The sequence below is a fragment of the Euphorbia lathyris genome, chromosome 5 (assembly GCF_963576675.1).
Source record: "Euphorbia lathyris chromosome 5, ddEupLath1.1, whole genome shotgun sequence".
In the NCBI taxonomy this organism is placed as follows: Eukaryota; Viridiplantae; Streptophyta; class Magnoliopsida; order Malpighiales; family Euphorbiaceae; genus Euphorbia; species Euphorbia lathyris.
The window spans coordinates 818,428-830,673 of NC_088914.1; the positions used below are offsets into that span (position 1 = coordinate 818,428).

At 34.9% G+C, this 12,246-nt stretch overlaps 1 protein-coding gene across 2 annotated transcripts; it reads left to right on the forward strand.

Moving 5' to 3' along the window:
* The first annotated feature begins 3,552 nt into the window (after nt 1–3,552).
* LOC136229215 (uncharacterized protein At2g24330-like) lies at nt 3,553–11,577 on the forward strand. Of its 2 annotated transcripts, none has more exons than XM_066017849.1 (7): nt 3,553–3,711; nt 3,851–3,929; nt 5,396–5,674; nt 7,029–7,173; nt 7,897–8,006; nt 9,036–9,459; nt 10,547–11,577. In XM_066017849.1, exons 3-7 carry the CDS (start codon nt 5,429–5,431, stop codon nt 10,891–10,893), a joined length of 1,272 nt encoding a protein of 423 aa, XP_065873921.1. In that variant the 5' UTR covers nt 3,553–3,711; nt 3,851–3,929; nt 5,396–5,428; the 3' UTR covers nt 10,894–11,577. The 2 variants fall into 2 exon arrangements, with proteins under 2 accessions (XP_065873921.1, XP_065873920.1); XM_066017848.1 differs by having other exon boundaries at nt 3,851–3,925.
* Nucleotides 11,578–12,246: the final 669 nt, after the last annotated feature.

Sequence of the window (12,246 nt, forward strand, 5' to 3'; positions counted from 1 at the left end):
TTTTTGTACCTGCTCATCTTATCCTTCATCATCATAAGATTGGTCTCGTACTCCTCAATGGTTAATGATTGTAATATTGTTCTCCATCTGCCATTCTTGAATTTAGAGGCAAGGCCTTTATCTCCCAAAATTCTATACACCCGATCTTCCACATCCTTATTTATATGCCAAGTGCATAGCAAGTGCGCTGCTTGTGGAAAAACTTCTTGGATCGGCTTTAATAACCCAAGCTCCCTGTCACTAACAACAACGGTCGGGTTAAGATCATCCCCAATCAAAATCTTCAGCCTTTGCAAAATCCAACGATAGCTCCCGTCGGTCTCGTCTTTAACAATAGCATACGCTATCTTGAAGTTATTATTGCATGACGTCATCCCCGCAATCTCAACAAACGGCATTTTGTACTTGTTTGTTTTGTACGTTGAATCAATGCCGATGTACCAGTGGTAAGTCCTGAACATATCAACTGACTCTGGATGTGCCATGAATACATGCGTTATCACACCTGAATCAGCCTGTGTGTAATTGACATATTTGTTCTCCACAGCAGTATGGTAGAATTGACTAGCCAAGTCTCTACCTTCAAACCCGTCCCTCCTCATTTTGTCCCTGTAATTATATATGTGTTTAATTACTGAGTTGTCATCTGGGTGTTTTTCTTTAACTACTGCTAAAATAGCACAAGGCTTTGCTTGAGCTGAAGTCATATCACGCACAATTTGTTTAGATGCGATACTGAGTCCGCTCATTTGTCGACTTCCCTCTGGATACATACGCATTGTATGGTTATGCATTCCAGTTAACCCAGCCTTAGCCTGTATCCCCCATCCAGAAAGGTCTGCATGTTGATAGGCTTTAATCTGAAATTTACAGCGGCACGCTTTAGTTTTACTTTTCCTAATTGCAGGATCTTCATCAATTTTCACAACACCTCTATATCGTTCACCCCGTGAACATCGCAACAGCTTCTGTTTCCCCCCATGTTTGTGCGAAGATATTACAATCTCAAACCCATTCTGAATAGCTATCTTTTTTGCCCAATCAATAGCATCCTGACTTGAGAGGAAAACGGTATCTGTTATGAAACGCGAACTATAATCAATGTTATCGGGGTTCCAATCTTCTATCGGTACCTGAATATACAAAAAATTGATATTAAAATTAAAAAAAAATACTTCGGGGCTATTTCTCCCGTGCAAAAATAGTTCGGGGCAATTTCTGCCCAATTTTGCCTGAACGGGCAGGCTGTCCGTTTCACCATAGGTGGAAACGGGCAGCGCGTACCACCCGTTCCATGGGTGGAGCGGGTGGCGCATACCACCCGTTCCGTAGGCCGAACGGGTAGTTCATCCGTTCGGCCTAGGGAACGGGTGGTATGCGCCACCCGCCCAGGCAAAAACCAAAAAAAAAAAATTCGTAAATACCTAAATAACGTTTTTAATAATCGTAATATTACCCCATGTTCGAACTCATTATCTTCGGGAATGCTTTGATCCATTTTTATAAAATCCGGGATTTGTGCTCGGGAGAGAAAAGTAGAGAGAGTTTTTAAGGTTTTGGGAAAAAAAATGAAAAGGGCAATATGGTCAAAAGGGTGCGATGAACTGGAATTTGGGGGCAGTATATAGCAATACCCTTGGGATAAGGTGAAAAAAAAATACTGTTTGCATGCAATACCAATTTTACCATTAATGTTCTATCAAAAAAAATTACAATTAATGTTAAAATGGTACGCTAAGCAAAGCACCAACTTCTGCAAGGACAGCCCTGAAGGATAGAACTTATTTTCTCTTACCAAGAGAGAATAAGGTAAGAGATTCAGACTGTGAACCTTACGATTTTGCTATCTGAGCAGTTGGACTTAAATTAAAAGTGCCGGAAGTGAAAGAAAGAATTCCAAACCCCTTGTTGAGGGAGCATTCCAATGGAATGGGACTTGAAAAGATAGAGGGGGTTTTCCCGACTAGCTGAGAGAATCTTTACACCGATAGTCTTTCACTATAATATTGGCAAATTAGATCAATTTCAGATATTATTATAAACACATATGTTTTGTTCCTTATGTACAAATTGCACGCAAGTTGATTGTAAAAAAACGATTTCATATTTTTTGTGATTTAATAATAGAATTGAATATTAATATTTTTAAATTCAACGATATATTTGGATTTTTTTGTCCAACTCGTACAAAATGCATTATATTTTTTTAATATTTTGGGATAATGTGTAAAAATACCCTTAATGTTTACACCTAGGAGCAATTTTATCTCTAAAGTCTAAAATGATGCAATTTTACCTTTAACGTTGGCAGTCAATAGCAATTTTACCTCTAAAGTTGACAAGTTTGGTCAATTGAAAAAATTATTAATCAAATTGTCTTCTTTGGACATGAATCTTGTCACCTACACTTCACATATGCGTCATTTTATCACTCATTAGTAACAGATAAAAAACATATGATTAAACATGAAAAAATTTAAAAAATATATTTAAAAAATCTACTGTATTTGTACGAGTTGGACAAAAAATCCGAATATTTTGTCGAATTTAAAAATATTAATCTCCAATTCTATTATTAAATCACACAAAATATGAAATCCTTTTTTTAGAATAACTTACGTGGAATTGGTACATAATAATAATGTTTAAAATTGACCTAACTTGCTAATGTTAGAGATAAAATTGCTCTTAATTACTAATATTATTGATAAAAATTACTAAAATTACTACTGCAGGTAAATGTTAGGAGTATTTTTACACTTTTATTTCCGTTTTAAAAGGATATAGATGTAAAAACGTGGGAAAGTAATTGTCCTCAACAAGCGGTGATGGGGCGTGCAGGACGGGATATGTGAGGATCTACGTACCGTCTCTAATATATCTTCATGGGATTGCCGTGAATTCTCCGATTAGTTCCCTATTCAACATTCATTTTTATTTTTTTATATATTTTTTGTGATTTTTTTAGAGTTATGTCAGTTTTATGGGTAAGTTATATATATAGTCATTAAACTTTATCCATTTTAATATTATGGACACGCAACTTCAATTCTTAACAGTATGACCACTAAACTTTACATTATTTAACATCGATGGCCAATCAACACCTCAAAATGACCATTGACGGTCTCAAAATAAAAAATTTAAAGAGTTAATGATGTTCTATGGAACTTTAATTCTTAAAAATTTTCGTTTTGAAATCATTTAGACGTTGTTTGGTTAGGAGAAAGTGAAATTTTAGAGAGAGAAAGCTCTAAAAATGTGATTTTGACAAATGAAAAATGTGGTTTAATGAAAAATGTCATTTTGAGCAACTTTAATTCTTTGATATTTTCATTTTGAAGTTGCTAACGGTCATTTTACGGAGTTAATTAAAGTTGAACGGTCATCGGTCTTAAACATGTAAAGTTCAGTGGCCAATACCGTTAACAATTTAAGTTCATGGCCATAATGTTAAAATGGTTAAATTTAAGTGGCCATGGGTGTAATTTACCCTTTCTTTTTTAGCCATTGAGTAAGGTCGAGGTTTGGTATAGCAAAATAGTATCTGTATGTATCTGTATCTGCATTTATTAATTCCTCCAAAGTCCCATCGCGGACGGCGATATGATTGTCATAAATCTCCAGATAGACTGAATCTCGCTCCACCAAGAAAGGAGATTCTGCTACTACCTGCCGGCCGATTATCAGATCAACTGTGTATCTCTTGGGGTATTTCTAGATCTCATCACCTTCCCCTTTGTGTTTATCTTTGGCCATTGGATCTTGTTTTGTTCTGCTTTTACTAAATTACTTTGCATAATGATGTGAATTTACTTTTAATTTCGTTCCGATCCAAATTACTTTGCAGTCTGCATCGCCAGTTATCTCTCTCCTATCCTCTCAATTTGGCGATTCCTTTGCTATTCTCTGATCTCCACTTCTGGTAGGTGATTTTCTGATTTTTTTTACGCTATCTACTTCTAAGTATGACTTTCCTTTTTATGTATTCTTGTATATAGAATTAGATGTTATATGCAGCTGCTATTGTCATGTAAATAGCTGTTTAATATTGGATCAATTTTGTAGTTCTGATGCTCTAGACATCTGATATGGTCTCTTCATGTATTTGGTAAAAGGAGAGATACGCGACTAATTAATTTTGTTAAATTCACCTGGATTAGTCTTTTATATATATATATATTCCTGTTAGATGAAATAAATTTTTGCAAATCTATTATGTTAAGTTAGAACTGTAATTGAAGATCAAATCTGGTTTTTATGACTCATTCATTTCAGTGAGTTTTGGAATCTGCTGCTATTTCTGTCTGGTCTTATATATGCTGAGATCTTGCCATACATTTATATCTTAATGTATCCAGTTTTTAGATATTGAAGATATGTTTTAGATCAAATTCCTCAGATATCTGCTCATATGAGATCAACCCCTGATACGCTTCATGGAATATCTGTTGTGAACTGTGAACTGTGATCTGTGGAATATTTGTTTTGATGCCTCCTATTATCTTGGTTAATGATCAGAGAAGATCCATGTAGCTAATTGCAGTGGAATTTAATGCCTTTTTAACTAATTCATGATATCTTTTTTCCCCTGCCTGTCATTGTAGCGCTGTTTCTTGCTGTATATGGTGTTAATTTGTGATGAATGTACAAATGAATGATTTGAATTGTATTATTAGTCCTCTCCGCAGATATCATGCTGTAGCAATTATTGTCAAAATTGTATGCAGTTATTATTACTAACTGACTATTTTTGTTGAATGTTGTGTTTTAATGATGATATTTCAGTTCATGCATATGGTTCATGTTGTATTTGTCAAAGGAAAGCCAAAGGCTGTGTTTTTAATCTGCTGCAAATTCTGGACAAACATTGTCTGGGAGGAAAAAAGGAAGGCCAAAGTAAAGTGAAAGCGTATGATTATGAATATGTAATTCTGGATTAGTTTGATATTTAGTTAATGGACTATTGGATGTTTAATTTGATGTTCAGTTATTGGAGTAATGGATGTTTAGTTTGATGTTTAATTAATGGATTATTGGATGTCTACTTTGGTGTTTATAAGTTATTGGAGTATTTTGGATGTTTAGTTATTTGACTATTAGATTTGTAGTTATTGAAATGTTAAACTGGGTTTTAATTCTTGAATTACAAATATCTTTTTTATCTTGTAAAATAATTTACAATAAAATAGAAAAAAGTAGTGTAAATATTTAAATTAAAACCAATCCAATCCAACTCTATGAGCATCCATGGATTTGGATGATTTTTAACAACCATTTAATGGATCACTTCCTTGATTAGATTGGATTTTGATCCAAAACCTATTGGATTGATCCATGAACAGCCCTACTTTTTATACTGTTGCGAATGATTGTTGTTTATTTCATTTTGCAGTAGTAGTTGAGAGAGAAGAAACCTGAGAAAGAGATGGCTGAAGACAAAGGCACGGCAGAAAGTGGTGAAAGTGAGCCAAGTACAATCACTCAAAAGAAACCCAAGGGAATTATGTCTCGAATCTGGAAGGGTATTTTTAGACGGCACGGCGACGATTTTGAGAAGAGGCTGCAAAACATTTCTAAGGAAGAAGCTGTGGTTTTAGGTAGAATGAAAAGGAGATCTCTTACCTGGAGGAAGATGACTCGACATCTCATTGTTTTCTCTGTCATTTTTGAGGTTTTTGTCTTACTCTCATCTGCTTTGCAATTATCTTACTTTACTATTGCATTTCAAGCAACGAAATTCAATTTTTTCCTTCAAATGTTCATTGTGTATTATGTTCCTTGTTTACGAAATTCTTAATGCACAGGTTTCTGTAGATTCTCTTTTACTGGCCCTTTAATTTCTTCATTATTCACTTGCATAGTTATTAAAGGCGCGCCTATGGCGCATGGCGCACCAGGCGCAGGCCTTAGTGCCATGGCAGCCCCATGGCGAGGCGCAATCGCCATGGCGCGCGCCTGGTGCGCCATTTTGCGCCAAAGGCAGTTGCCAAAGGCGCACCAAGGCGTGCCTTGGCAATTAGAGGCAGTTATGGGCAGTTTTTTGGTAGTTACTTTAAATATCTGGAATGGAACACATGTTATATTAACAAAAAGTATTAAAAAGGAGAGAGATTATAGGTTTTAAACTAATTAGAAGACGAAGAGACTCTGTGAAGAGGAAGAGACAGAGTCATTAAAAGAGGAAGAAGTTTAGTAGAAAGAAAACACATCAAACGGATTCAAACAACAGAAACAAAGAAGCCAAAGGGAATTCAACTTCAACAGTTTGATGATCAATAGTTTGATGATGCCTTAGATGAGGAGTGTGATAGTGATGATGAGGAGTGATGGATTTGGAGAGTTTTGATTAGGAGTAGAACTTAGGAATTAGTATTCAACTTTAAAGTTTTCTAATATGGGGTTTATTTTGCATTTTAAAATTTATTTATGCTTAAGATATTTTCATGATTTAGTTTTATGTTTTTATAATTTTTATTTTTTTAAGTGCGCCTTGTCTCGCTATGGCGCGCACCATCGCCATGCGCCATGCGCCAAGGCTCCAGGACCCCTTGCGCCTTAGTGCGCCATGCGCCTTTAATAACTATGTTTACTTGAGTGTATGATAAGTGAAGAGCCATTTTCGGTTTGACATTTCTTGGACTTGTATAACTTGTCTGGGAGGGCTTTAGCCTTTGCGTTTCGAGTTTTCTCCACCATTCTTGTGAATCAAACTTATTCTGCCATTATGCGTATCTCCAGTTTGATTGCTTAGACATGTGTTTTGAAACTTGGCCGCTCTTTGTATTTATTTTGCTTTTATTATATATAGCTAAACACTGTTGAATATTCTTGATGGCAACATTATTCACTCCAGGTTTAATATGCTAGAGTTGTCATTTGGTTCATAGAAACTTGTAGAATCCCATTTTTTAGTTTTAAAGGGCTGAATTTTTTGTGAAACTGTCATTGTGCCTTATCCATAGCAATACCATCCATAATTTTATAGTTATGCCTTTCCCTTTTAAACTATAGTACTTGAAATCTAGGTGATTGCAGTAGGTTATGCAATAATGACAACAAGATCAATGGATATGGATTGGAAGATGAGGGCTTTTAGAGTTCTGCCTATGTTTCTTTTGCCTGGTTTATCATCTGCAGCTTATTCAGCTTTTGTGAGCTTCAGAAGGATGTGTAAGTGTCTCAAACTTCCATAAAACTCGATTTCTTGAAGATTTTTCATGTTTCATTGGAGTTGCATTTCCCTTTTACACGTTGACAATATCAGGACTAGTTCTCTGAACTGCTCTTGTTCAAAAAATAAGAATGCATAGGTAATGAGTTGATGATACGTGACTAGGAGAGATATCTTAAGAGGAAAATCTTAAACAAAATTATTAGCCTTGACCTGGATATAAGATGTTTCAGAACTAAGTAGGAAATGCTAAACAAGATCCAGTAGTTAATGCAAAGAACCTGGAAGTGATTAGTTTATTAGAAGTGGTGTCTTGTGGCCTAGTGACTGGGATGTAGTTATTGAATAATAATCTAAGAATTAGAATTTGGACAAATTGATGTAACTATTCACTTAACAGATAACTACTGAGGAAAAGTAAATTCAAACCCTAAATGAACACGCTGTTTAATTTCCTCCTGCTTCCTTCCATATACCCGAGTAATAACATTTACCGACTTTGGTAAAATATACTACTTCCAATGAATGTGGCTGCTTAGCGGATTGATAATACCTGAGTCTCTAACTGGTTGTCAAGGCACAAATTAAGATTTCATTTTTTTCTGCCTTTCTCTGTTTTGAATTTTAAAAAGTTCAATATGATGTAAAGCTTGATCATTTTCAATTTGCAGCATAATGAGTCTCGAATTGGCATATTTATTATTCTCATATGTATCTTGTAGGTGACCGTAAGGATCAGAAAACCCTAGAAAGGCTACGGGCTGAAAGGCAAGCAAAAATTAATGAACTTAAAGAGAAGACAAATTACTACTCTACACAGCAACTCATTCAGGTAACGGAAAATAATAGTTATTGTTGTTGAATTGGAACTGAAGCTTTGCCCTGAATTCTCTTAGGATTTTAATTCTATTTTTCTTTCCCCCTTTGTGTGTTTCTGGATGCATCGAGCAGGCCTCCTTATGTCTTTTCTGTAGGTCTGCAGTGCAGTGCACGTAACCAAATAGTTTGAGTAGACATCATATATTGTAAGAGATTAAACATAATTTGTGACAGAAAATGGAGCAAATATTTTTTGTTGTTATTTGTTATTCTAGGTCTGAATCAGCTTTCAAACATTGTTGGAAAAGCTTCCAAACATTGTTCGAATAGATGAAAAGCTTGTAAACGTTGTTGGAATAGTGAAAACATTGTTAGACCGAAATTGCTCATTAGAAAGTGACTGAAATTAACATAACAAAGGTTTGGCACTTTGGGTTGGTAGAGTGTAGTTTGTGGGCCTTTCTGTTTTATTTGATAATGCAGTGTAGAAATATAGAGCCAAATGACTATTCTGAATCTCAAACTTATCATAATAATAAACTCTTAATAGTTCAATGTTGCACGACCACTTCTCATTAGTAGCGTTTCCACGTTTCGAGTCCGTGTCTGTGTCCATTTTCGTTTGAAGGCTATTTTATGAAGGTTATGTTTTAGAAATAACTTTTCCCGTGTCCATTTCCGTGTACTTGTACATTTCCATGTCAGTGTTGCAACATAAACAAAAACAGAAGACTGGAGGGTTATATGTATATATATATGCTCTAGTTTTCTGAAAAAGTGCACAGTATCCAAGTCTTTATAGATACTGGAGATCTGGTACCTGTTTGCTATTCCTGCTCATTGTAAATATCCACATGTGCACTCTTTATGCATCCATGTTTTTATTTTAACTCCTACTAGAATCAGTCACTCATTTTTATCATTTACAACACCAACCGGCGACACAACCATTTTCCATGTTTGGTACTACCATCACCATTGCTATTAATGGCCACTGTTACTGATTGAGGATTTCATTTGTTTTAAACCCTGTTATATGCAGAGATATGATACTGATCCAGCCGCAAAGGCAGCTGCTGCATCTGTACTGGCATCTAAATTGGGTTTGGATTCTGGTTTGAAAGTGTATGTCGAAAATGAAGCTAATCCCAATATTACAAGAGGGAAGAGTAATGATATTGAATTCGTGCAAGCTAGTAGACTTCGGAATAGAAAGCAGGTGCACTCTAGATCCAGTAGTGAAGGGAATTCTCCAGTGAATCATTATAGTCAAGAAATGGTAGAATCTGCAGAAAGAGAAAGCCTTCAAACTTCTGATTATAATCAGCTTATTGTTGAGCATGGAAATCAACAAGCATCTACTGTGCACGATGGGGGCTGGATTGCTCGATTAGCAGCATTGCTTGTTGGAGAAGACCCCACACAGTCTTATGCACTTATATGTGGGAACTGCCATATGCATAATGGTGAGTTAAGAGTGAATTATGATCTTAAAATCCCGTCATTATATGTGCATGCATATCTATTCACTTGCTAGGCTTAATACATATGCTGCCCGGACTTGGCCCAAAACTTTCAAAAGTTCCAAATGACTCCTTTCCTTGTACAATTGCATTCAATAACCCCTATTCAGGGGATAACAGTTGAAGTTTTGGGCCAAGTATAGGGGGCGACAGACATATTAAGCCCACTTGCTACTATAGTCATTAATTTTAGGCAAAACCAATTGCTACTATAGTCATTAATTTAGGCAAAAAGCATTCTGAGCCCCTTATCTTTTATTTTTGGTGCATTAAGCCCTTGATCTTTTATTTAAACACATTAGAGCCCTGATCATTTATTTTTTGTCACATTAACCCCTTGCTTGCCAAATTGGTTAGTTGTGAACATTTAATTCACTTAAAAAGACGTTCATTTCAACTTTGTTTGAAATTATAATTTTCTATAGTTTGAATTAAGGCTCTTATAGTTGTTTTCCTATAGCCATATTACACATATCAAAAACTGCTTTAAAACAATGAAAAATACAAATTTTGAAAGCAGGTGAAATGAAAAAACACTTTGCTAACTGAGTTTTATGTTTTAAACTTTTTTTTACGCAAAAAGCATTCCGACACCCCTGATCTTTTATTTTTTTTATGCATTAAGCCCTTGATTTTTTATTTGAACACATTAGACCCATGATCATCTGTTTTTGGTCACATTAAGCTCTTGCTTGCCAAATTGGTTATTTGTGAACATCTAATTCACTTAAAAAGACGTTATTCATTTCATCTATCTTTAAATTGTAATTTTCACCTTTCGAAATAAGTTTTTTTTATAATTTTCCTATAATTACATTATACATATCTTCGAACTGTTAAAGATACAAATTTAGTACGTAGGTGAAATGAACAACACTCTTGCTAACTGAATTTTATGTTCAAATCCGATTTTTTTGGCCATCACGAGTTTAATGTGTCCGAATAAATGCATCAAAAAAAGGAAAGATCAGTTAGAATGGTTCTTACCTTAATTTTATTGCAGAATGATATGGTTATTGGTTTCCTGCAGGCCTTGCCCGGAAGGAGGATTTCCCATACATTACATACTACTGCCCACACTGTCATGAGCTTAATCAGCCAAAACAATCCCAAGACGGTGTTTCTTCTCATCTGCATAATCAGCCAAACCCTGTTTCTTCTCATGCGCTTAATCCGCCAAATCAGTCTCACGACCATGATTCTTCCTCTACATCCCCCAATTTCGGCACCTCGAGAGATAAGGGGAATGTTGAAGCAGTTCACAGTGCCAGCAATTCTTTAGGTGAAAGCATTTCCCCCAGCAAAGGCCTACTTAGTGCTGATTCAAAGATTGAGGAAGTAATTGAAAGGCAATTAGAGGAAGAATCAACTAATTAAGAATCGACCTACATGAGGGCTTACTACATTCAGTATCGGTGGTTTTCATTTGGTCAGTTACTAACCTAATGGATTTCGTCAGTAACCATTAAATCTAGGCTTATTAAAATTCTAAGATAGAGATTAAAATCATTCCAAGATCTAATGAGCCTATATGTAACGGTGACCGACAAATTCATTTGATCAGTTACTGACGATGTGAAAACCACCGCATTCAGCATATAGTCTGACTTGGTGATGGAGTGATGATGGTTATATGTTTGTTCCTTCTGTTCATGTCCGAGATTAGAGGTTTTGGTTGCGAGTGCTTTGTGTACTGTATGGTGTAAAATTAGATTACACAGCTGGGGTTGTAATAGTGGAATTGTTACTTTATTTTACGAGCCAGTTCATGGGAATGAATTTGGCGAAATACTTGTTTGAGTCCCCAAATTTTAGGGGGCTAAAGGATTTATTTGACCCCTAAAGTTGACTAATAAGATCAATTTAGTCCAAAATGATGTGTCAAACATTTGATTGGTGATTGAAAGTAAACTATTTGTCATATGTTAACGTGTGTGGTTTTGAACTGTTTTGGTGTAAATGCCAATTTAATACCAAAAGTTAATTTTGGACCAAATTGATCTTACAATTCAACTTTGGGGCTCAAATAGACCATTTATCCAATATTAGGGGTTTGTACTATTGTATCCTTGTCAAAATGTTTTTTTTTTTTATTTTTGAACTAATTTAGGTATATAATAATTTAAAAATTCAGTTCCGTCAATAAAGTTTAATAGAATAGGCGTGAGGAACGTCATTCTAGCCCCAAATTTGTGACTAAAACATTTAGGAATTTGCAGGCATGTGGAGATTGATTATTTGGTTGATAATATTTTTTTTTTTGCCTAATGATACTAATATTTCAGTAAATAAGAATATTGAGGGTAAAAATATGTTTTTATAATACAGAGTCACCCAACGTTTAACGTTTTTACTTGGTCATTTCCATGTAAAGATCTGTTTTTATAATACACAGTTTACGTTTTTACTCGGTCATTTCTAAGTAAAGGTCTGTTTTTATAATACAGTTGCTTAACGTTTTTAAGGCAACATGGATTTCCTCTTTTAGTGCATGTATTATTAGTCTTCTATTATGTTTTTAGGTTAATTCGATATGTAAGAATCGTCATCCGAGATTAATGTTCGGGAACATAAATTAAATGACATATAATATGAAATCACACTATGTCATCTCTTCAAAGACATGTTCGTAAATTAAATATTTTAAAGAGTTTAATTAATAAATACATAGATTTCACTTTTGTTTAAATATCATTATATAATCACTCTGTTAGAATATCATTATGTAAT

Coding starts and splice junctions, on each gene's coding strand:
- LOC136229215 (XM_066017849.1), top strand. CDS start 5,429: ATGGCTGAAGACAAAGGCACGGCAGAAAGTGGTGAAAGTGAGCCAAGT. Junction 7,174..7,896: donor TGTGAGCTTCAGAAGGATGT/GTAAGTGTCTCA, acceptor TGTATCTTGTAG/GTGACCGTAAGGATCAGAAA. Junction 8,007..9,035: donor CTACACAGCAACTCATTCAG/GTAACGGAAAAT, acceptor TGTTATATGCAG/AGATATGATACTGATCCAGC.